The 23533-nt window shown below is 42.1% G+C and overlaps 1 protein-coding gene across 1 annotated transcript in view; it reads left to right on the forward strand.

Moving 5' to 3' along the window:
- LOC311522967 (cytosolic phospholipase A2 zeta-like) overlaps positions 1–23533 on the forward strand; it is a 43146-nt gene that overhangs the window by 16875 nt on the left and 2738 nt on the right. Inside the window, exons 5-18 of the mRNA XM_084632592.1 lie at positions 1314–1354; positions 2023–2065; positions 4280–4346; positions 4723–4892; positions 6957–7070; positions 7687–7724; positions 9032–9167; positions 10053–10189; positions 11016–11238; positions 12605–12719; positions 16226–16363; positions 17680–17787; positions 18977–19171; positions 19568–19734. Coding sequence (XP_084488718.1) covers positions 1314–1354; positions 2023–2065; positions 4280–4346; positions 4723–4892; positions 6957–7070; positions 7687–7724; positions 9032–9167; positions 10053–10189; positions 11016–11238; positions 12605–12719; positions 16226–16363; positions 17680–17787; positions 18977–19171; positions 19568–19734 — 1692 coding nt within the window. The remainder of the gene's footprint in view (positions 1–1313; positions 1355–2022; positions 2066–4279; positions 4347–4722; positions 4893–6956; positions 7071–7686; positions 7725–9031; positions 9168–10052; positions 10190–11015; positions 11239–12604; positions 12720–16225; positions 16364–17679; positions 17788–18976; positions 19172–19567; positions 19735–23533) is intronic.

A 23533-nucleotide genomic window follows, 5' to 3' on the forward strand; every position in this document is an offset into this window, starting at 1 on the left:
CTCAATCTTTCCAGCTCCTAAGTAGATTTGTTTGAATAGCATTAAAGTTCACTTTACTTCTTTCATAGTGGAAAATAGCACAGCATAACAGTTTCAATCCAATATTGCTGTAGAAAGTTATTTTCTGATACTAACCTCCTGCCTCTAATGAAGAGAAGTGGAGACCTTTATTTTTCAAGAAATCTCAGTAACAACATTGCATTAATATATTTTTTTTGGCATGCAAATTTGGTTATACTTGGAAAAGTGGCTGTAAAAAATCACTGAGGGGCTCTGTATATTCTTTGAACTATTTCCAGATTTATTAAGTTTACAAAACCAAACCTGACTCTTCTAATTGTCATTGCTGCAAATTGCCTTTACAATCTAAAAATCGCAATACATTTTCTGCCTCTTGCATCATCACCCATTATACACAGAGATGGTCACATGCCACGCAATTATAAAGATGGGGTTTGTTTGCAAAAATAAGTATTTAGAATTTTTGAGCAGCTGAACCTGTGTTTGGCTCTGAGTTTTGGTTTCAGCTACTTTGTAGTGAGAAAGTAATAATATTTCTAAGTTTGATCTTGCTTGGTAATTCTGTTGATCCATAATAGAATAGTGCATGCTTTTTTGATGGCTGTTATCTTGGCTTGATGCACAGAGGATTGAACTGGGAACTTCCAGAGCTAAAAGCATAAATTCCTACAGTTTGACCTAAATCTTTCTAATTGGGGGCCTAACAGTCTCTCATCCTCTGCAGATTGAATAGAGAGTGGGAACTGTAACACACTCACTCACTAGTCTGTTACACTCTCTCATAGCTGTGTTAGCTGAAAATGCTTATGTACAACAAATAAAAATTGCCTGCCAGAGAAGTAAGCAGACATGATTCTGCCCAAAGGGTGCAGATTAGCTGAGTCATATGCCATTTTTTATTGGTGTTTTGAAATGCTGTTGTAGCCATTGCAGGATACTAGAGAGAGACGGTGGATGACGTAATATCTTTTAGTGGATCAACTTCTGTCAGTGAGAGTCAAGCTTTTGAGCTGAAGAAGAGGTCCATATAGCTCCAAAACTTGTCTTTCACCTGCAGAAGTTGGTCCAATAAAAGTTCTCACTTACCTTCTCTTTCATTTTTTCTTGCTCACATTTCTGAATATAATTACACTTTAAAAAAAGCAAACAATCTCTCGAGTATATAACCTAATATGAAGATTGCCTTATAGGCAAAGCTTCTGGGTGAACCTGGACCTGCTTCATATTCTTTCTAATGGTCAGAGATTATCTTGTTCTGTGTCTGATTTTTTTATTTTTTATTTTTTTTAAAGGCTCAGGAGGAGCTGGATGTAGAGTTCTACTTAGAAAAATGGTGAGTCTGATCTTCTAAATACACTGCTCAATGTAAATGTGCATTGTTAATATACTGTTTTAGAATATAGTGATGGTCTCCCACCTCTTACAATTCTTTGCATTATTTCTGAGCTTAGGTATAAATGCCTTCAAGGCTATGATATCCTCAGCCTTAGGGCACCGGCACAGTGCTCTGAAATATCACTTTGCTGGAATCTTGTTGCTGCGGCGTCGCAATAAGGGAAATCACTGTATTGGAGTCTATCTGCCATTGCTGTGGTGAAGCTTGTGTTGATGAAGTCTTAGCTTGCAATGGAAGGTTACTGCAATAATTCCTGTAGTACAATTAACAGTACACCTGCCTATCCAGAATACCTTTTTAAAATTTGGTCTCCTTCCATTTGAGACCAGCCTCCCTTCTGGAAACTGAGGCGGGAATCGGTGTGTGCGCGTGACAGCTGCACAAAGCCAGGAAGCAGTTTCTCCTTTAATAGTGAAATTTTTTCCATTGCCCTACGAAGGAAATGTTTACTGAGCTGTCATTCTCAGTGTCCGATTACAGATCATAAGCACACAGGGTGCCTCCAAGCACTCAGTATAGAAAGGGAGGTGTGAGGGGCATCAAAATGAGGGACCAATGGCAAATTAAAATCAAAACTAATTCATATTTACCCTTTACCTTCACAGCTCAGATGTCCCTACTGAGATCCTCACCAATGGTGTCCTTGTGGTGAGTGAGTGGGGATAATGGTTATGCATTAGAGAATTGTTACTTAATGCAGCTTTCAGTGGTTAAACAGGGGATGAGCATTTCAAAATTAGAGGGTTCTCAAAATCTATGCACCTCGTTTCCTCTACTTCACGTGTCCCTTCTTGCATTTGCTTTTATAAAAATATTAACCTGGATTTCTGGAAATTAGGCTACTGTCCTGTGATGGGGGGTTATTCTTTCCAGTAGGGCAGATGGCTTCATAGCCAAGAAAGGACGCTGTTTTAAAACCATGCCTTTGGAGCGTCGGTGGATATTTTGCTGACCCCTCTATCTTCCAGTACTTGACACTTACCTGCTCCCCCCTTTCCTGTACTCCTTTGAACTTTTGTAATAAGCAAGTTCAGCATACATTTTTGTCCAGTCATTTCTTATTAGTAATAGTAAATAGGATAAATCACTGGAGCGTTGGCTGCTGAATCTGAACTTTGAAGCCACAGGGCATGATCTCAGGCAATCTCTCTAAGTCTCCAGAGAAAATGGTAGTATGAAAATGGTATCTTTATATAGTGAAGAATCCCAATCACACATGAAGGGTGGAGGGAAGGACTGGCTAGCTAAGAAAATTAACAGGATAGGAGGATATGGAGTGGAGATGATCCAAAAAGCTTAGGCTGAAGCATTTTCTATTGGAGAATGAAGTGCCATTGAAATTGAATGCGGTGTGAAATCATGCTGGTTTCACTGAAATTTCATCTTGAAGAAAAATTGGGTGTCAAGGTGTGGGGGGGGAAGAAATATTTTGATCAATCAGAAATGAAATATTTTTAAGAATTTTCTTTCATGGAGAATTGTGAAATTTTTGGGTTTTGTTCTGATTTAGAATGAAGCCAATCTCCGAAATCTCAAAATCCTCCCCACAATGGAATTTCCATTCTCTACACAACTCTAATATGGAGCATTTTGCTTCTAGGTCACTGACTGTAATTCAGCCTAGGTAAATCGTGACTGAAAATAACTTGAGGCTGCCTAATAGCCTGTACGTGAACTGAATGGGTGGGGATCAATTAATTTCCTAATGCAGTCATTCTCAAATCTTTTCATTCTATAGGCCGATTCATAAGAGCATGGACCTACACTTCCCAGCATGTCAGTCTTCCGTTTAAGCAACTGCTTGGTTCAATGTGTTAAGGAAGTGTGATTCCCAACTCACGTAGACGTACCTGCACTCGATGTGCTCAAGCTAGCATGCTAACAATGGCAGTGTAGCCTGGGTAGCATGAGTGGTGGCTTGGCCTAGCCATTTCAGTCTGTACCCAGGTGGTCTGGGCTGGTATGTATTCACCTGTGCTACCCTGGCTATGCTGCTGTTCCTAGTGTTGTTTTGAGCAGAACTAGAGTGGATACTTCTGCATGAGCTGGGAATCACACCTTTCAGCTCAAAGGTAGACATGTATCCTCTCTGTGGAGACCAGTAGAGTTGTGGAGGAATGTAGATGATTTAATAAAATTTAATGAGCACAGTTAACTTCAGTGTAGTCCCTTGTCTGCAGTCTCATCAGAGAAGCCAAGGACTGAATGGAGTGGGAAACTGACTTCCTTTCTCTCCAAATGGTCACTCGAAGGCAGAGTTTTGAGATTTACAGTGTAAGAGGTGTTTGCATAGGCAGAGATGGTGCAGTTTCTGTGAATTGTGGGATGAGTGGCAAGCTATTTTTCCCTTCTGTGCAAAGCTGGCTGTTTGCTCAGCTTGTATTTGAGTTCCATTCTGATTTGGATCTAAATACAAATCAAGCCAGCTTTTAGTTTCCCCAAATTTTGGGGAGGAAAGAGATTGAAGTGTAATATATACACACACACACACACACACACACACAAATGTATCCATTTGTGTTCATATCCGTGTGTGTGTGTGTATATATATGTATATATGGATCTGAACACAAAGCACATTCTTAGTAAGTTTAAATAAAAAAATAGAAAAATGGAGGTGTATCCTGACAGTCTGTAGCTGTGTAGAATAGGTTGTGAGGAAGTTATGGTGTAGGGAAGTGATTTTTAGTTAAAAAACAGCAATCCTTGCCCTACAAACCCTGTCCATTTGAAGGAACAAATCTATCCCTTCCTGTTTTGCTACAGGATCAATACTCTAAACCACTTCCTATTGTCACTGGATTATGCTTCAGTGGGGAAATGAAGCAAACCTCATAACCAGAGCTGTGTTTTTCCAAGTAGGCTCATCCCTGCCTGTGTCTCCAAGGTGTAATCAACCAAGATGAGAAGTCAAAGCAGAGTGAAAAGGGTAGGTCTGCTTGTGTATTTCAAGGAAGAGCTACTCTCTGCTTGCTCATTAGCACATCCATTCTATCCTGGAGGAAGTTTGGATCCTCACCTGAATTTTGCCTCTTGCCATCCAATTCTAAGGAGCTTTGCTTCACTGTCCATGTAACATATTGTTGTCTACTACTTTCTTTCAAGAAGTGGCTTTTTAATAAATCTGTTAAAAAAATAAAAATTTAATGATATTGCATCTTTTCCATCAAGTGCCATATGAAAGAGAACTTGGGGACTTCAGTTTTTGTCTCTGTGGTCTGGCTGTTACTTCTAATAGCATTCTCTAGTTTTCGATGTGTGTTTCAGTGACTCTTCTGACCTAAACCTCTCATTCCTACTGTCAGGGAGCTGTCAGATCAAGCTATCAATGCTGGGGGCCTATGAGAAACAGCTGTGCATTCCCTGCAGGCTGGACAATGATCAAGATTTTGGGACCCCATTTGTCTTCCATGTAGACAAAGAAATATGTCCAGACCTGGAAGTGGAACTGGAGCAAACAATAACTGTCTTGCAGGTGAGCATATGCGTTGACATCTACGTAGCCTACCAACCGCTTTTGGAACAAATCCATTCCGAAACAAGGTGTGTCCTGGTCCATGAAATAGACTGAGGAGTAATTTGCACTGACTTATGGTTATGATAATCATGCCAGTAATTTCTTTGGCAAACCAAAAATTGGTTTCTTCTATTGTACAGCAGTCAAATAGATACTGGTGTTGAAAGCAATTTTCTCATGGAGTACTGGCAGTTACAGATGGTGATGGTAGTGCTACCTATTATGAAGATTCCCTGACACTTCCCATTATAAGATCCTCTTTTCAGTGGCCTATAACTTTGTCAGACTTTAATTGTTCAGTCTGAAATTTTCCATGTTGGGTATCAGCCTTAGGCTGGATTCTTTTAGAAAATTTCAGACTAAGCAGTTCAGCTGTTTCTGAGATCAAGGTAAGGGAAAAACATGTTTTTGACCACGTTAAAAAAAATAAATAAAAAATCTGGAGACCTTTTCTTTGAACAGCTGTAGTGCTCCCGTGCTTTTCACAAGGGACATTAAATTCGGCACTGAATGGTCTTTGTCTCAGGATGTGCCTTTTGCCATCCCTGTGAAAATCCGCCTAAATTTGGCCAAGTTATAGAAATCACAGTTTGCACATGCTCGGAGACTTTTTTGATATTAAGCTGCTAAAATCTCCAGAGATTCCATCCTCACTGAGCATTGTTGAGCCTCTCACAGCTACTAGTGCTGACCAGACTACACATGCATCATCCCTACCGTGTGACTGAGCATACTCCCTACAGCCCAGGACTACAGGGGCAAAAATGGACTTATCCGGTGTGTAATGGCTGCCTTCAGTGAGGCTGGGCACTGAAACTGAGAGCAAGGAAGCCTCTCTCCCTTATGCTCTCAGTGACTCCTTCCCTGCTGGCACCCTGGCAATGTGGAGGAGGAAGCCATCTGATCTGAATGCAGAGAGGATAAAAGTTGGAGCAGTGTAGAAGTGGGGTGGGAAAGGACTAGACTGGAACAACGAGTCCGGTGAGACTGGGCCTGGAATTGTGAAGAAAAGAGTGGGTGTGAATGAGACAGAGGTGGAATGGGAAAAAAAAAAAACCAGTATGTGACTGTGTAATTATTAAAGACTGCGTCACAGGCAGAAGGGGGCTGAATTAAACTTGTATGGATGTCCTTAACTTTTAAGTGCTTGAATTTCCAACCTTAATAAAGTTCTTGTCACACTGTGCCGTGCGTACGCACCCCCAACCCCACCCACCCACCCGAGTGTGGTATAGAAAAAAAGCTTTATCAGCATGAATTTAGTTGTGCAAATAAATAAAGATCAAACCTTTATGCTATGCTAGCATATATTGGGTGTGAGATGCATGCTACAGAAAAACTATTTTTACAATTTTTAAACATAAATATTTTTCTATTGGGATTGGTTTTTTGCATCCCTCCCTTGTACAAGGTGCTTCAGTTAGCATGAATCAAATTCTGTAGGAATTGAAAGAGCTTTGCTTTACTGGCTATGTAAAAAATGAATCTCCCAAAAAGAAGTAAAATAGCTTTTCTAGACAAAATGTCATGACTCTAGAATCTGATATCAATGGACCTTCCAGGGCTAGAATGAAGTGCTGTTTTGAAACAGGTCACAATATACTGGTCTTTAAAGCTGTTAGGAATACAGCACTGCATATTGCCCATCACTGGCTTCAGACCAGGGCAACTCTTTTGGAGGAAAACTCCCCATTTGGGGGTGAGAGAAACATTTTTGTGGCAGGTTGATTTTGAAAAGAGAGCAGTTAGATTTTTGAAGTTATTTAGAGGTTTGGAATGATGGAAATAACCCCAAGAAAGAAGGCTTGGTGGACAGAGAGCCTGTAAGGTGGTCAAAAATACATGATATCATAAGACCTTCTGAAGAGTTGTAGTGAGTTGCAGTATGTGAATAACTCCACTTTGTGACAGTTCTGATTCTATATTTTCACAGGTGAAATTACTATTTTAATGAAAACTATTTTTCCATGACTGTAGAATTACTCCTTTTTTTTTTTTTTTTTTTTTTTGTTTTGTTACTAGGATGAAATAAGCTCTGATCTGGAAAAGCACACCACACTTCTGGGACAGGGGACTATACCAGTTAAATCACTTCCTGTTGGACAGAAAGTAGACAAGGCTATTCCTTTAGGAGAGGTAATCCACTAATATTTTTGTGTGTATTTTAATACTCTTGAGATAAAGGTTCCAACATTTAGAAGTAAGCATTTTTGAAGTTTGGGACTAAAAGCCTGTGTTGCCATAACTGAAGACTTAATTAACTCTTGACAGCTACCAAGGTTTGCTGTCATTTTTAAAATTAACATCTCAAGAAGACAGCATTTCTTGGAATTATGTCAGAGTTAATCACTGCAGACTGTTCAACACAGTCTTTCTCAGAAGTGCTATTTTCAGGGCTGATTCCTGCAAAATAAGCGTCAAAGCCCATCAGCTTGCAGAAGGAAGGGAAAAATTAAATAGATTGTGAAAGAGAGGAAGGAAAAGCCAAAAGTTCACAAGAGGAATAATACTTGCAATCTTCCCCTGTCCTCCAGCTTTATATTACTCTAGTGTAACAGCTTTTAAGAAAAGTCTATTTGCACTAAAACAGTCACAGGGAAAAAATCAGGTGTGCCGTGTATTTACTTTTGTTGGTGGAAGTGCTTATCTTGCATAATATTTGATGATAATGGTGAAGGCATTCTCCATGCCCTGTTAGTAGGCTCACCTGTGAAACTACCTTTTGGTTCAGGGATTTATTGTGTTTTTCCAGGGACAACGTTTGGATCTGAGTGTAAAGGCTGAAAAGAGGTGAGTTAGAGCCTTGTATGTTTGTTGCAGATCCTATGATGAGGAAATATTTTACATTCATGGTAAATGATCTGGGTGACTGTGTTAACTGCTCCTGAAGTACATTCATTTTACTAGAGACTTTCTTGGGTTGAATGAAAAAATGAAATCTTGTTGGATATTTTTCTTCTGCTAACCAAATTCTATTTTGATTTTCACTGTGAAATTATTCTTTGTTGCACTGGTCTCAGGATAAGGCCTGAAATCTGAACAAATTTTTCATAAATTCCTTGAGATTAGGTCTCAGAAATGAGCAGCTAAATGTGCAAACATAAAGTGGCTGTTTTGTATTTTAACTACTGCTAATGTACCCAAAATGTGCTGGGAGCTGTATAGACAAAGAGGAAGAGACAGCCCCTGGCACAAAGAGCTTTACAATCTTAAAATAAAAAAAAAAAAGTTGAGGAAAGGATTAGTGCATAGAATCAAAACAGATCAGGATAAGGGTTAGTTATATTCATGTTTTGTTAGTTCTATTATATTTTTTTTAAATTATAAGTTATCCCTAATTGCCTCTTAACATAACCTTATTTGTTTCTGATCCAGCCCTCATCTACAAACCCACAGTAAGATGTTTTCTTCTCTTAAACCAACTAAAATCCTATTAAAACTATCATCTGAATCCTGACACCTTCCTTCACTGTACTTCTCACAGTGAACCCAGCCTTTCAACCTGCATCCTCCCTCTGAGACTCTACCCCTCTGCTAAAGACATAGATTCATAGATATTTAGGTCAGAAGGGATCATTATGATCATCTAGTCTGACCTCCTGCACAACGCAGGCCACAGAATTTCACCCACCACTCCTGCAAAAAACCTCACACCTATATCTGTGCTATTGAAGTCCTCAAATTGTAGTTTAAAGACTTCAAGGAGCAGAGAATCCTCCAGCAAGTGACCCGTGCCCCATGCAACAGAGGAAGGCGACATCCCCAACCCCTGCCCAGTTATCTGTTTCTTTAAACCAATCATAACTTTAATTTTATTTGTATGAAACTATTAAATCCTGGTCTTTGGACACTGTAGGATTGAATTTACTACAAACCAAAATAGTAAGGATGAGTGAAGTTCACTTTTAACCAAAAAATGCTCTTCTGTTTTTTTTAACTGAATAATGGTTGTCATGTTTCGTGTTTGATACAGTGATTTGACTGTGAGCCTAGAATATTTGCTTAAAGAAGATTATCACGCACCCTTTTTCAAGGGGTTTCAACCCTTTAGATTTATGAAAACTCCTAATTTCTTTTTAACCCGTTTCTGTAATCAGCACTTGGGATCTTGATGTACGCCTTGGTTTTGACCTCTGTGAAGAAGAGAGAGAATTTTTGGACAAGAGGAAGAAAATAGTTTCTCAGGCACTAGTGAAGACACTTAAGTTAAGAGAAGCCCCTGGGAAAGATGAGGTATGAAGCACAGTGTTTAGAGATGGCTGTAGAGCCACTATGACTGGTAATCATTTAAACATTTAGGGCTCTTTGCAGGTAAACAACAGGACTTTCCTCCATTCACGGAACATTCACAGCATAGCCCATGGTGAGTTTCTCTTTAGAAACCTAGAATTTTGAGTGCTAGATTTTGGTATCTTTTTCAGACTTTTTTGGTTTTTTGTAGGTGTTCCTTTTATGGAACAAAAAGTAATTTTAACAAAAACCCAACAATTTTTCCAAGAAGGTTGATGAAAATTTCTGGGGTTTGAGGTTCCAGAATTTCTTTGGATTCTCTCCTCTAGAGCTACTGCATCATGTGCTGTCAGGATAGTTCTGAGATGTTAAAAGAAAGCCAGCCTTTGGACCCAGCAAAGCTCATGGTTGTAACCTGACCCCCATTTTGAGAGACTTCGGACTGTAGGAAAGGGCAGAAGGAATGTCAGTGTGACCAGTGCCTGGTACAATAGTCCTGATCTCTGCTTGGGGTCTTAGGTACTAGTGCTACAGAAATGTTTGATGTATTTTTTGCTTATAACAGTGTCGGTTTCATGTGCTATCGCAAGGCGTGTGATTAAATGACTAGCATTTGGGAAACATAATATACATCACACCTCTTTTCAGCAAATGGACGACTCTCTAGACAATATAACGATCTTTATAATACATGATCTATATCACTAAAATATCAGGCGTGATTAACTTTATACTGGAATTTAATCAGCATATTAACAGGAATATAACTATTCCTGTGTTTTAGGGGTCTCATCCTTACATAGTAGAGAGTAAATAAATATAAAATTAAACAGCAGATCAAAAATTAACTAGGAATGTGTCCTTCCCTGGTTTCTCGCCTCTCTGCAGGTCCCAGTGGTTGCAGTTTTGGGATCTGGTGGTGGGACTAGAGCACTGACGTCATTCTATGGCAGCCTGTCAGGGCTTCAGCAGCTCAGCCTTTTGGACAGCACAACGTATCTGTGTGGAATTTCAGGTTCTACTTGGTGCGTAATATGCAATGATGGTCCCTGAAACTTCTAGCTGGATAGGGTTTGTGTAGCTCCAAGGGAGATGCTAGATTTAATGCACATAATCTTTAAAAAATAGTAGATCCAGTATATTGCGATAGTCTATCGGACGTTGACAGTCCTTATGTTCTGGGTGGTTAAAAAGAGAGTTTCATTACTATTTTTAATACCTACAGCAGTGGGTCTTGTAGAAGCTATATAATTGCATTACAGAAAGATAACACTTTGGGGGAGATTTTCAAAAGCACAAAGAGGAAGTAGATGCTCCCATTGAGGTTTTGTGAGGGTTGGATGCTTAACTCCCATCTGTAGCTTTAAAATTCACCCCCTTTGTGGAAAAGTTATGGAAAATAACTTAATGTAAATAAATATGTACTGCTCCTCATCTAAAACTCTAGCCTATACTTTGCGTAGTGGGGTTTGCAAAGCCAGATTCTCTGCTGTGCAGAGGAGGAAGCCAGTTACCCTGGTTCTGTTTGGAACCCCATACCTAGCTCTCAGGGCTGTTGTGAGGATGAGTTAGCTCATGTTTGTAAACTAATCAGCATTAGCTAATCTGCTCTCCAGAACAACCCTGAGTGGTAGGTGAGCTGAGAGAGTGATAACAATGCGGTTGGTCTCAGGTTCCCCAGCGTATTTTAGAACTTAAAACTCCATCTCATAATGCTTGTTATCTTTAGTATTTAATCTTCTAGGTTGTCAGAGTTCTACAGTTCTCAGTTCAACACTGCAATAGTAACAATACTTAGCTGGAATTTGATGTTTAATATCATTCACTGATCTTGATCTAAATGTTTTTCAGGTGTTTGTCTGAACTGTATCAAGACACAGACTGGTCCTGTAAGGACCTCCAAGGTGCAATCAGCAATGCCAGGGATAATGTATCTAGTAGCAAAGCAGGGGCATTTTCCTCAGAACGACTGAAATATTACTTCCAGCAGCTGAACTCAATGGAGAATGATGGACGGAAAGTCTCTTTCACAGATTTGTGGGGCCTTATTATAGAGTATTTTCTACATCGGAAGGTAAAGAATTCTAGACTCTGAAGTGTATTGCTGTTTGCCTTCAAATTAGGAGCTCAACATATCCACCTTTTTGTGCTCTGGAAAATGATTTCTCTTTGTGTATGCTTAAATTGTATAGAATTGTTCTGGGGATTAGAGGAGTCTTGGGAGAAACATGGGAGTTTTTTGCCTGAGTTTTCCTATCTATAAAATGGGGATAATGATATTTACCTAATGTATAAAGCACTTTGAGATCTATAGATGAAAAATGCTATGTAAGAGCTAGGTTGAGGGGAGATATGATTGCTCTTTATAAATATATCAGAGGGATAAATACTGGAGAGGGAGAGGAATTATTTAAGCTCAGTACCAATGTGGACACAAGAACAAATGGATATAAACTGGCCACCAGGAAATTTAGGCTAGAAATTAGACGAAGGTTTCTAACCATCAGAGGAGTGAAGTTTTGGAATACCCTTCCAAGGGAAGCAGTGGGGGCAAAAGATCTATCTGGCTTTAAGATTAAACTCGATAAGTATATGGAGGAGATGGTATGATGGGATAACATGGTTTTGGTAATTAAATATTCATGGTAAATAGGCCCAATGGCCTGTGATGGGATATTAGATGGGGCGGGATCCGAGTTACCCAGGAAAGAATTTTCTGTAGTATCTGGCTGATGAATCTTGCCCATATGCTCAGGGTTTAGCTGATCGCCATATTTGGGGTCGGGAAGGAATTTTCCTCCACGGCAGATTGGAAGAGGCCCTGGAGGTTTTTTGCCTTCCTCTGTTGCATGGGGCACGGGTCACTTGCTGGAAGATTCTCTGCTCCTTGAAGTCTTAAAACTATGATTTGAGGACTTCAATAGCACAGATATAGGTGTGAGGTTTTTTGCAGGAGTGGTGAGTGAAATTCTGTGGCCTGCGTTGTGCAGGAGGTCAGACTAGATGATCATAATGATCCCTTCTGACCTAAATATCTATGGATCTATTAATCTATTTATTTGAAATTACTTTAAAAGCCATTCATTTGACAGCCATTTGGAATGATAAGGCTCAGAAAATATGGTGACATATGTCTAGCAATATGGTTTTTCAAAAACAGAATGTAAAGTGATACAGTTAGGTGAAATCACAAATTGGAATCTGATTAAAACAGCAATTAACTAGTGAAGAATGCCTGTAAAATTCAAAATATCTAGGCCATATAACTATTCTAGTAAAATGAGCCCTACACTGGGGAGAGAGGAGCTTCAGAGCCTGTGATACGGTTATAGTTGAGATTGGAAAGTGAGAGAGCTCCAGAATACTGGAGTGTGGGGTTAGATGGATCTAGCATAGCACCAAAAATGTTAAGCTTTTTTTTCTTTCCCTGTTATAACCAGGAAGACTTGTCTAAGCTGTCTGACCAGCAGGAAGCAGTGAAGAGGGCACAGAACCCCTATCCCATCTATGCAGCAATCAATGTGAGGCCCAATATTAGCGATGATGACTTTGCAGGTATAAATGAGACAGGTTTATTTTTCTATTTTAAAATCTGTAAATACCCCCCCTCCCCCCCCCGAGACTTAATTCCCTTTGCATCTCCACCTTTCCCCATTGGATAATGAGCATGAGACATGAGGTGCTGATTAGCCAGTATTTGGGAGCCCAAAGCTAATATGTCAAATTGGACACTGCTTGGCAAAGTTCACCTTCACCTATGTTCTCCTCATAGCTATATCACTGAAGATCTACTGAGGAAATTCGGCACCAAAAAAAAAAAAATTATGTGCACAATATTTTAAAATTCTGCAAATTTTATTTGTCAAATAAATGTGGCTCCAGCATGGCAGTGGGGAGTTCAGGCCACTGGCTGCATTGAGGTGGGAGATCATCCTGAAGACCCCAGGTCCCCAGTACAGGGACTCAGCAATGAGGCTGCACCTGACCCTGACACAGTGCAAGAGCTGGGCCTGCCCCAGAAACACCCCGGGGCCCTGCCCCTCTGTGCCCACCAGGTCTGGGTAGGCAGGCTCAGCCCAGCAGGATCCAAGTGTGGAGGGGCTTAGTGTGGGGGGATCCAGGTATGGGGTGAGAGGTTTCTCTATGGGGCAGTCTGGGCGTGGGCAACTCAGTGGGAGATCTGGATGCACAGGGGCTCGTTGGGGGGTTCCGGGTGCAGGGGCAATGGGACTTGGCAGGGGATCCAGGTGGTGATGGTTAGGCTCAGCAGGGGGAGGGGGGCTCTGGATGTGGGGGTATGGGGGCTCAGTGGGGGGGTTCGGGTGCTGGGGGACTGGGGCTTGACGGGGTGGGTGTCCAGGTGCAGCTGGCTGGGGCTCAGTCGGGTAGGGGTCTGGGTGTAGGGGGCTTGTCAGAGGGGTCCAGGTGTAGGAGGTAGGCCTTGTCAGGGTGAGGGTTTGATCAGCCTGCTTAATGGGGGAGCCCCAGCTGCTGCCGAGGGGATGCGGCATGTCGGGCTACAGCTTCCCCCCCATGATTCCCCTATCCCCTTTTCTTCTCCATCCCCCCTCCCCTCACTCCCACATTCCCTTCCGCCTGCCCTATTCCATCCCCTTCCTTCCCCACTGCCCCTTCTCTCATTTCCCCCACCCCCTTACCCAGCCCCACCGCGAGCACTCATTGTTGCACAGAAAACAGGAAGGCTCCCAGCACACAGAAGGGGAGCACGACTGGTACTAGGACCCAGGAGGCTGCATACAGCTGCGGAGTCAGTGGCGCCTGAGCGCAGCCTCCGAGCTGAGCAGCTTTGCATTTGCAGAAATGAGGGGGAGGCACTGGCACGACCCTGTGTGCTTCCCTCCCCCCAACCCCCATGCCTCTAGGGCCGGCTCTAGGCACCAGCAAAGCAAGCACGTGCTTGGGGGTGGCACAATTCCAGGGGTGGCATTCCAGCCACCCTTTTATTATTTTTTTTCTTCGGGTGGCACAAAAACCTAGAGCCGGCCCTGCATACCTTGCCTCTGTTTGGGGGGGCAGCATGGGATAAAGCACAAAAGTGCTTGTTCGAAACTTGAACACGTGGGCTATGAAGGCTGGTATTGGCTGAGTGGGGAGGCAGGCATCATCTTGATACTGTATGAGAGTTGACAGGAAGTAGGCAGGTATGTTGAGAAGGGCCTTGAGTTCGAAGATGAGTCGTTTATGTGAATGGGGTTGAGAGATGCAAAGAGAGGAGTGACATGGTCAAAGCAATGGGCTAGGGAAATGATCTTTGCAGCAGCATTCTGAATTGACATGAATGGAGCAAGATGGGATTTGTGAAGGCCAGAGGAAAGGATGATGTGGTATTTGAGATGTAGGGTGATGAGCACCTGGAGGAGAGTTTTAGTTGACGGTGGATAGGAAAGGCTGTGTTGTAGAGATGTTATGCAGAAAGAATTGACAAGAGTTAAACACAGTCTAGCCGTGGGAATCTAGAGAGAGCAATATTTCTGCAATGAGCAATACTCATTGCACTGTTCTGAGCTATCTTGACAAGATTGCTCCTGTAAACTTACTTGTTTTACTTGGGAAATAATGTGGCCAAGTGGATCTCTTGACTGGGACTCAGGAAACCTGGGCTCTTTCCCCATGTCCACCACTAGCTTGCTGGGTGACTTTGGGCAGGCACCTCACCTCTTTATGCTTTGGTTTCCTCAGATGTAAACAACAAGCTCTACTGATGACAGGTGTTGAAGAGCCAGGTATATTTGTTAATGTTAATAAAGGGTTAAATGAAGGATTTTAGTGATGAAATAGCAATGAGGGTTGGGTAACTGGCCCAAATAGATCTCAGAAGGGGTAAGCTTTGGAAATATAAATGTGTATTTATGGTTTGAACTCTGTCATAGGTGTCATTTTCAATAATATTTTAGGCAGATACCACTGTTAAGTTCCGGTATGGCTTAATAACGCTCCGTGCTATTGTTTTTAAATGGCCATATATTATTTCACAACTTAATGACACCAAAAAGAAATATTTAAAAATTGCTGCTCAGAAAAATGAATCTCAAAAATATGGAATTGCTGGTGAGCTTCAACTAATGTTTTCATCGTTGAACAATGTAACACAGTGGGAGTAGCATATCGCTGGCTCACCATGTTGTAAGGTTTCTGTCATGGACCAAATTGGGAGATAATTGATTGGGACTGGGTGGTTAACCAGTTAACAAGGGGATTCAGAATGTTAGCTGGGAACTGTTAAATGGGAGACAGGAGGGGAAGGCTGGAAGGATGGGCAAAGAAGCTCAGGATCTGAGAGGTGAGACTTCTTCCCCCTTCACTTTCATTTCCTGTGCCACAGGGGTGCTTTGAAGCTGTCCCTTATGGTGATGGGACATGAAGCTGTCTAAGATGTTGTAAATAAAGTACACTGTGGTGAACTTACGTAAGTGTGTGTGAGGGCTGCTTGCAAAGAGAAATCCAGGGTGAGGGAGCCCATTCTGTGACAAACATCTAGACAGTCAAGTTGCTCTCATTGTCATAATTGTGAGAGAGAGTGAGAAATTCTCAGTTGTGGTATAGCTAAGGAGCTCTCATCCGAGAGGGTTACCTCTCCCCAGTTCTAGATGTTAAATCCTTTTTCTCTTCCCCTCCATACCCAAATGCGTGCGAAACCTGAATAGCTGAGCTTGGTGCAGGGACTATTCTTGGAGGAAGTGGAGGTGCTCTTTGGTGGCTACTGCAGTCCTGAGACAGCAATTGTTCCTGCTGCTCTTGTGTCCCTACTCTGCAAGGGACAATGGCTGGTGGATCTGTATGCTAGTGGTTTAATTAGTCTCCAAACCTTGCTGCACAGGGAGTTCCTACAGAGCCTGTCTGGAAGATCCAACTATCTGTTCCCCCAAGACAGCCACACTAGTTCTACTATATATGGGGTTTTACGGGGGAAGGAATTGCTGATAGGTGATGCTGGAAGAAGCAGAGACTCTTCTTTAACCACTCCTATAAGAACAGGCTAATGAGACTGTACACTTCAGAGTATTCCTGAGATAACTGTTGATCTGCTGTCTTTCTCTCAGAGTGGTGTGAGTTCACTCCCTATGAGGTTGGATTTCGCAAGTATGGAGCCTTTGTCCGAACAGAAGACTTTGACAGTGAGTTCTTCATGGGGCGGCTGATCCGGAAACGTCCTGAGCCCAGGATCTGCTATCTGCAGGGTATATGCTAATGCTGCTGGTTTTGAAGGGGAAATAGGAAAGCTTCATCTAGTGTCAGAACCTGCTCATGCCTCAGTTTCCTCCTTGCTCAGTTAAACAAACCACCATAACTGGTGCTCTTAAGTACTCACCCCTTCTTGGGATCTGACTTATTTATATAAAATAACAGTTTAACTCAAAAGTAGAATCTCTCAGCCTTTTCCTCAAGGCTTAGTAGTCCATTATGCCCCAAGGGGTTCCCAATACTCTTGTTGGGATATTGCTCGTGATAAGGGTTGCAAACTTTCTAATTGCACAAAACTCAACACCCCTGCCCTGCCCCCACTCGCTCCATCCCTTTCCCTCCGTTGTTTGCTCCCCCCTACTCTCTCTCTCACTCTCACCAGACTGGGGTTGGGTGTTGGGGTATGGGAGGGGGGGTATGCGCTGAAGGTTGCAAATGGATGCAACATCAGAGACAGAATTTGCATTTTGCATCTCTGCTATTCTTTTCTCTCCCCTTTTATGTGTGTTTGTCTTGTTTTGTTTTTAGCATACAGGACTGAACTTCAGTAACAGCTCCAGCCTATCTCAATTAACAACTTCTCTTTTCCCCAAAAGGGACAGTTATTACTATCTTAATATCTTAAAAGACTGTCAAACAAAGGGGTTTCCTTATAAAATCTCTCTATACCTAAAGGAAAAGGGGATAAGAGTGATGGTTAAAATAAAAGCTTTAGTTAATACTTTACATTTCAAATGCTTTACCTGTTTTTCCTTCTTTTCTATATCTTTAATAAAAGGTTGAAAGGCTGTTTCATGGTGTGTTTTCCATGGTGCTAAGCAGGCTGAGGTCTCTCTATACCAGACTCTGAACCTTGTTTAAAACTCTTTATTGTTGGACAGTTTCAGGGATATGTTAACACCTTTGACTCTTTGGGCCCATACATTCCATCAAAATTAACACAATATATTGCAGATCTCTCTTCTGGGAGTACCCCAGACTGGGCCTGTCTGTAGAGATGTCTCCTTTAGGTCTTCCCTAGTCTTCCTCTCTCTGACAGAGTAGGCTCCCTCGTACAGGATGCCCTGGCCCTGGGCTACCATTACCTGATGCCTGCTCACATGACCCAACCACTGCCGGAAGCCCAAACCCATCACTTGGGAAAGGGATTATTAGGCATAGGGCTCAACTCCTCTTACAGGGCCAGCCCACTTGGTAACAGGCAGTGACCCGATGGTAGAGCCTCTATTGACTGCACTGGGTTTAAGAAGCCTACAAGGGTGTTAAATCCTTCTTTTATTTCTGTTTCCACTACCCCTTCCTCTGCCTATAGGAATGTGGGGAAGTGCCTTTGCCGCAAGTCTGGATGATGTCTGTCTGAAGGTGGTTGGTTCAGGACTGGGCTTTCTAGATTCTCTGAAAGATGTAATCAGAGTCATAGGTAAGAGTGTTCCGTACCCTGTAAAATAGTCAGTTTTTGTTTAAAAACTGGGTTTTCTAGAGGTTTCTTTTCAGAACGATCACACAACACATTAATGGAAGTCCAAAATTTAAGAAGTCCTGTGGAATTTCCAAGCACAGACAAGGCTCAGCTGGGCTGGATAGTTAACAGTTTCTCTAAAGCTGTATTCCACTCCCCTCTGTCATGTAGTTTCTCTCAACAATATGGCCTATATTTACACAGTAAATTAAATAATAATGGTCACCATTAACTTGTCCCTCTCACCTCCCATCCCCCACCATTCCTGGTTCCCATGACTACGATATTTTGCAACATCCCTGGGCGGTAGGAAAGTGTTGTTACTCCTGTTTTACAGATAGGGAACTGTGGCACAGAAGTGCAGAGAGGTTAAGTGACTTGTCCAAGGTCATATAGGAAGCTGATGGAAGATCTGGGAATTGAACCCATGTCTCTTGAGTCCCAGTCCTGTGTCCAAACTACAAAGAAGGAAGATCCAGTGGTTAGTGTGTTAACTGGGGACTTGAGACCTGAGTTCAATTCCCTTCTTGGCTGTAGATTTTCTCTGTAATGTTGGGCAGGTCACTCTGGGCTTCAGTTCTACATCTGTGTAAGGGAGATAATAGCTCTTCCCAACCTCAAAGGGGTGCTGTGAGGATAAATACATTAAAGACTCTGAAGAGCGTAGGTATTATGGTGATGGAGAGAGGTCTATAAGTACCTTCAATAGGTAGGTAGAAAGACCATCCTTCCTCTCGGTCGGCATTTGTCATACCACAGTGTTAGGTTTCACTACACTATTTCCCATTTGTAACTATAAGAAATACTGTAGTGAATGTTCAGGATTTCTACTAACTGTTGTCCACGTATGAGAGCATATCCATGATGTCATATGGTGACAGTTTTCATTGGCAACAGTTTGGAATGGTTACATGACTCATGAGTGAGATTTGAAAGACACCCTAAATGGTGAAACTTCAGTATAGACTCAGTTAATTTGGACCTCAATCTAATACATTTTTACAGTGCCCACATATGTAGGGGGAAAAAAAACAGTCGTATGACAATAGATTGAACTTTCATTTGTGAATAGATTAGTATCTTGAAATGCTAGGCTTGAATGAGCATGCTTTTAAATATATTCTGATCTTTATCATGGCTTCTGTTATAGATGATTGCCAAAGATTCCATTTTCGGGACCCCACTCGATTAAAGACTCGTCTGGTTATACCAGGGGGACCCTTATTACAAATTTGCCAGGATTTCTTCAAGTCCCGTGTCACCTCTGGGGAAACCTTCAACTTCATGCAAGGCTTGTACCTTCACAGGGATTATGTCCACAACAGGAATTTTTTAGCCTGGAAAGGTAGCCATTTTGAAATCACTCTGTTTCGGATATTCTGTTAATATTTTAAAATTATGTATAACGTTAGCATTTTGGGCCAAATTCTTTGCTAGCGTAAGTTTGGAACAGCTCCATTGAAATCAGTGGAGTGCTGCCAATTTACACCAGCAGCAGAGAATTTGATACAATTGGAGAACTTGTTGGCTATGAAATAATATCACCCAGCTGGTGGTACAGACCTGTTTTCTACTTTGCTTCTGGAATATCCAGAGTGGAGGTCTGATTTTGGTGTGGGAGTATAGAACATGTAATAGAGGTTTCTCCTTTAAGTCTCAGTGGTTGCTTCATTTCCAAAGTTTTCCCCATCTTTTTGGCAACTAAGGTGATTTTTGTGTGTGTGTGTGGGGTGTCTGTTAGGTACACACCTGGATGCCTTTCCCAACCAGCTGACTCCCATGGAAGACAGCCTGTACTTGGTGGATGGTGGTTTTTCTATCAACTCTCCCTTTCCCTTGGTGCTCCAGCCAGAGAGAGATGTAGATGTCATCCTGTCATTTAACTATTCTTGGGATGCTCCATTTGAGGTGAGCAGCATTAGACTGGGAAAGAAGCATGGAAACATACATTTTTCATGATAACATGGATCAGTCCAAGATGTTTGAACAGAGAGTCTCCTGAAGTAGGACACATTGTAATAAATCTAAGGCCACTCAAGACTTCAGTTGTCAGACCATGCAATTCACTGTTAACTTCATGTCACAACATGAACTTCATACGTGGAACTTCATGGGACAGTGGTGGTAAAATGCCAGTCTTTCTGCTTAAAAAGCATAGGCCCCTATCACTTTACCTAAAGGTGAATCTCTGTTAGCAGTCTAAGACTTGTGGCACACCATTCCACATTCTTATTCCATCTAGCAGAAGGCATTGTTAGGTGGGAAGATGAAGGTGGCAGTGATTTTTTTTTGTGCTAAGTGTGCTATTTGTGCTGTATACAAATGTATGTTCACAAAATATTACATGCAGATAGTCAAATTCAATATGTATAATCTTGAAAGTATTCGATTTTAATTTGTAGTGTATTTTAAGGGATATAATTTATTTCCAAGTATTTTTATTTTTATTGATTTTAATATTTTCTGTAGCACCATCAAGTCTAGTTGCTGTTCAAAATATGTCTACAGAAACAGATCCATCAGATTCAGTAATAAAATCCTAATATTAGACAAACCTTATTATATAGTCAACACCTCCTTATTTTATTGCCAGAAAAAGGTGACAGCAACACAGTGTATTACTTGTCTATGAGACCATCATAGGATATACTGTTAACGTTTCTTCGTTGTAATTGTTGATTTTTAATTATGAAAACATTTTATTTGTTTTTAGCAAAGTGAGAAATCTGAGTCCAATTTTTCCAAGCTTAACTATAGGTTTGGCTATGTAAAATGATAGTGACTGACTAATTTTTCTGTTTGAAATATATTACAAAAGTAGTTTTTTAAAAATTTGCTGAACGTAATAATATTTAGGTTGTCTACACATTTACAGCAGTTTAAAAATATTTTCTGATTTTTCACAATACCCCTGTGAGGTAAAAAGAAAAGGAGCACTTGTGGCACCTTAGAGACTAACCAATTTATTTGAGCATAAGCTTTCGTGAGCTACAGCTCGCTTCATCGGATACATACTGTGGAAACTGCAGAAGACATTATATACACAGAGACCATGAAACAATACCTCCTCCCACCCCGCTCTCTTGCTGGTAATAGCTTATCTAAAGTGATCACTCTCCTTACAATGTGTATGCTAATCAAGGTGGGCCATTTCCAGCACAAATCCAGGTTTTCTTTCCCTCCGCCCCCCCCCCCCCCACACAAACTCTCTCTCCTGCTGGTAATAGCTTATCCAAAGTGACCACTCTCCTTACAATGTGCACGATAATCAAGGTGGGCCATTTCCAGCACAAATCCAGGTCTTCTACCCCCCTCCCCCTCCCCACACACAAACTATACTCTCAGCCCAGCAGAAGCAGCTGTCCTCTCTCGGGGCCTCTCCTTCTGCCCCTCCACCCCCATGAACATGATACAGTTCTGTGGTGACCTAGAATCCTATTTTTGACGTCTCTGACTCAAGGAATATTTCCAAAATACCTCTGAACAACATATTAATCCACAGAGGCCTCCCTACCAACATTACAAAAAGAAGGATTCTAGGTGGACTCCTCCTGAAGGTCGAAACAGCAGACTGGACTTCTACATAGAGTGCTTCCGCCGACGTGCACGGGCTGAAATTGTGGAAAAGCAGCATCACTTGCCCCATAACCTCAGCCGTGCAGAACACAATGCCATCCACAGCCTCAGAAACAACTCTGACATCATAATCAAAAAGGCTGACAAAGGAGGTGCTGTTGTCATCATGAATAGGTTGGAATATGAACAAGAGGCTGCTCGGCAGCTCTCCAACACCACTTTCTACAAGCCATTACCCTATGATCCCACTGAGAGTTACCAAAAGCAACTATAGCATTTGCTCAAGAAACTTCCTGAAAAAGCACAAGATCAAATCTGCACAGACACACCCCTGGAACCCCGACCTGGGATATTCTATCTACTACCCAAGATCCATAAACCTGGAAATCCTGGGCACCCATCATCTCAGGCATTGGCACCCTGACAGCAGGATTGTCTGGCTATGTAGACTCCCTCCTCAGGCCCTACGCTATCAGCACTCCCAGCTACCTTCGAGACACCACTGACTTCCTGAGGAAACTTCAATCCATCGGTGATCTTCCTGATAACACCATGCTGGCCACTATGGATGTAGAAGCCCTCTACACCAACATTCCACACAAAGATGGACTACAAGCCATCAAGAACACTATCCCCGATAATGTCACGGCTAACCTGGTGGCTGAACTTTGTGACTTTGTCCTTACCCATAACTATTTTACATTTGGGGACAATGTATACCTTCAGATCAGCGGCACTGCTATGGGTACCCGCATGGCCCCACAGTATGCCAACATTTTTATGGCTGATTTAGAACAACGCTTCCTCAGCTCTCGTCCCCTAACGCCCCTACTCTACTTGCGCTGTATTGATGACATCTTTATCATCTGGACCCCTGGAAAAGAATCCCTTGAGGAATTCCACCATGATTTCAACAATTTCCATCCCACCATCAACCTCAGCCTGGTCCAGTCCACACAAGAGATCCACTTCCTGGACACTACAGTGCTCATAAACAATGGTCACATAAACACCACCCTATACCGGAAACTTACTGACTGCTGTTCCTACCTACATGCCTCCAGCTTTCACCCTGACCACACCACACGATCCATCGTTTACAGCCAAGCTCTGCGATACAACCGCATTTGCTCCAACCCCTCAGACAGAGACAAACACCTACAAGATCTCTATCAAGCATTCTTACAACTACAATACCCACCTGCGGAAGTGAAGAAACAGATTGATAGAGCCAGAAGAGTTCCCAGAAGTCACCTACTACAGGACAGGCCTAACAAAGAAAATAACAGAACGCCACTAGCCGTCACCTTCAGCCCCCAACTAAAACCCCTCCAACGCATTATTAAGGATCTACAACCTATCCTGAAGGATGACCCAACACTCCACAGATCTTGGGAGACAGGCCAGTCCTTGCCTACAGACAAACCCCCAACCTGAAGCAAATACTCACCAACAACCACATACCACACAACAGAACCACTAACCCAGGAACCTATCCTTGCAACAAAGCCCGTTGCCAACTGTGCCCACATATCTATTCAGGGGACACCATCACAGGGCCTAATAACATCAGCCACACTATCAGAGCCTCGTTCACCTGCACATCCACCAATGTGATATATGCCATTCTGTGCCAGCGATGCCCCTCTGCCATGTACATTGGGCAAACTGGCCGGTCTCTACATAAAAGAATAAATGGACACAAATCAGATGTCAAGAATTATAACATTCATAAATCAGTCGGAGAACACTTCAGTCTCTCTGGTCATGCAATTACAGACATGAAGGTCGCTATCTTACAACAAAAAAAACTTCAAATCCAGACTCCAGCGAGAAACTGCTGAATTGGAATTCATTTGCAAATTGGATACTATTAATTTAGGCTTAAATAGAGACTGGGAGTGGCTAAGTCATTATGCAAGGTAGCCTATTTCCCCTTGTTTTTTCCTACCCCCCCACCCCCCCAGACGTTCTGGTTAAACTTGGATTTATGCTGGAAATGGTCCACCTTGATTATCCTACACATTGTAAGGAGACTGGTCAGTTTGGATGAGCTATTACCAGCAAGAGAGTGAGTTTGTGTGTATGTGGGGGGTGGGGGGGGTGAGAAGACCTGGATTTGTGCTGGAAA

The sequence above is a fragment of the Lepidochelys olivacea genome (genome assembly GCF_965140295.1).
Source record: "Lepidochelys olivacea isolate rLepOli2 genome assembly, chromosome: 6".
NCBI classification, from domain to species: Eukaryota; Metazoa; Chordata; order Testudines; family Cheloniidae; genus Lepidochelys; species Lepidochelys olivacea.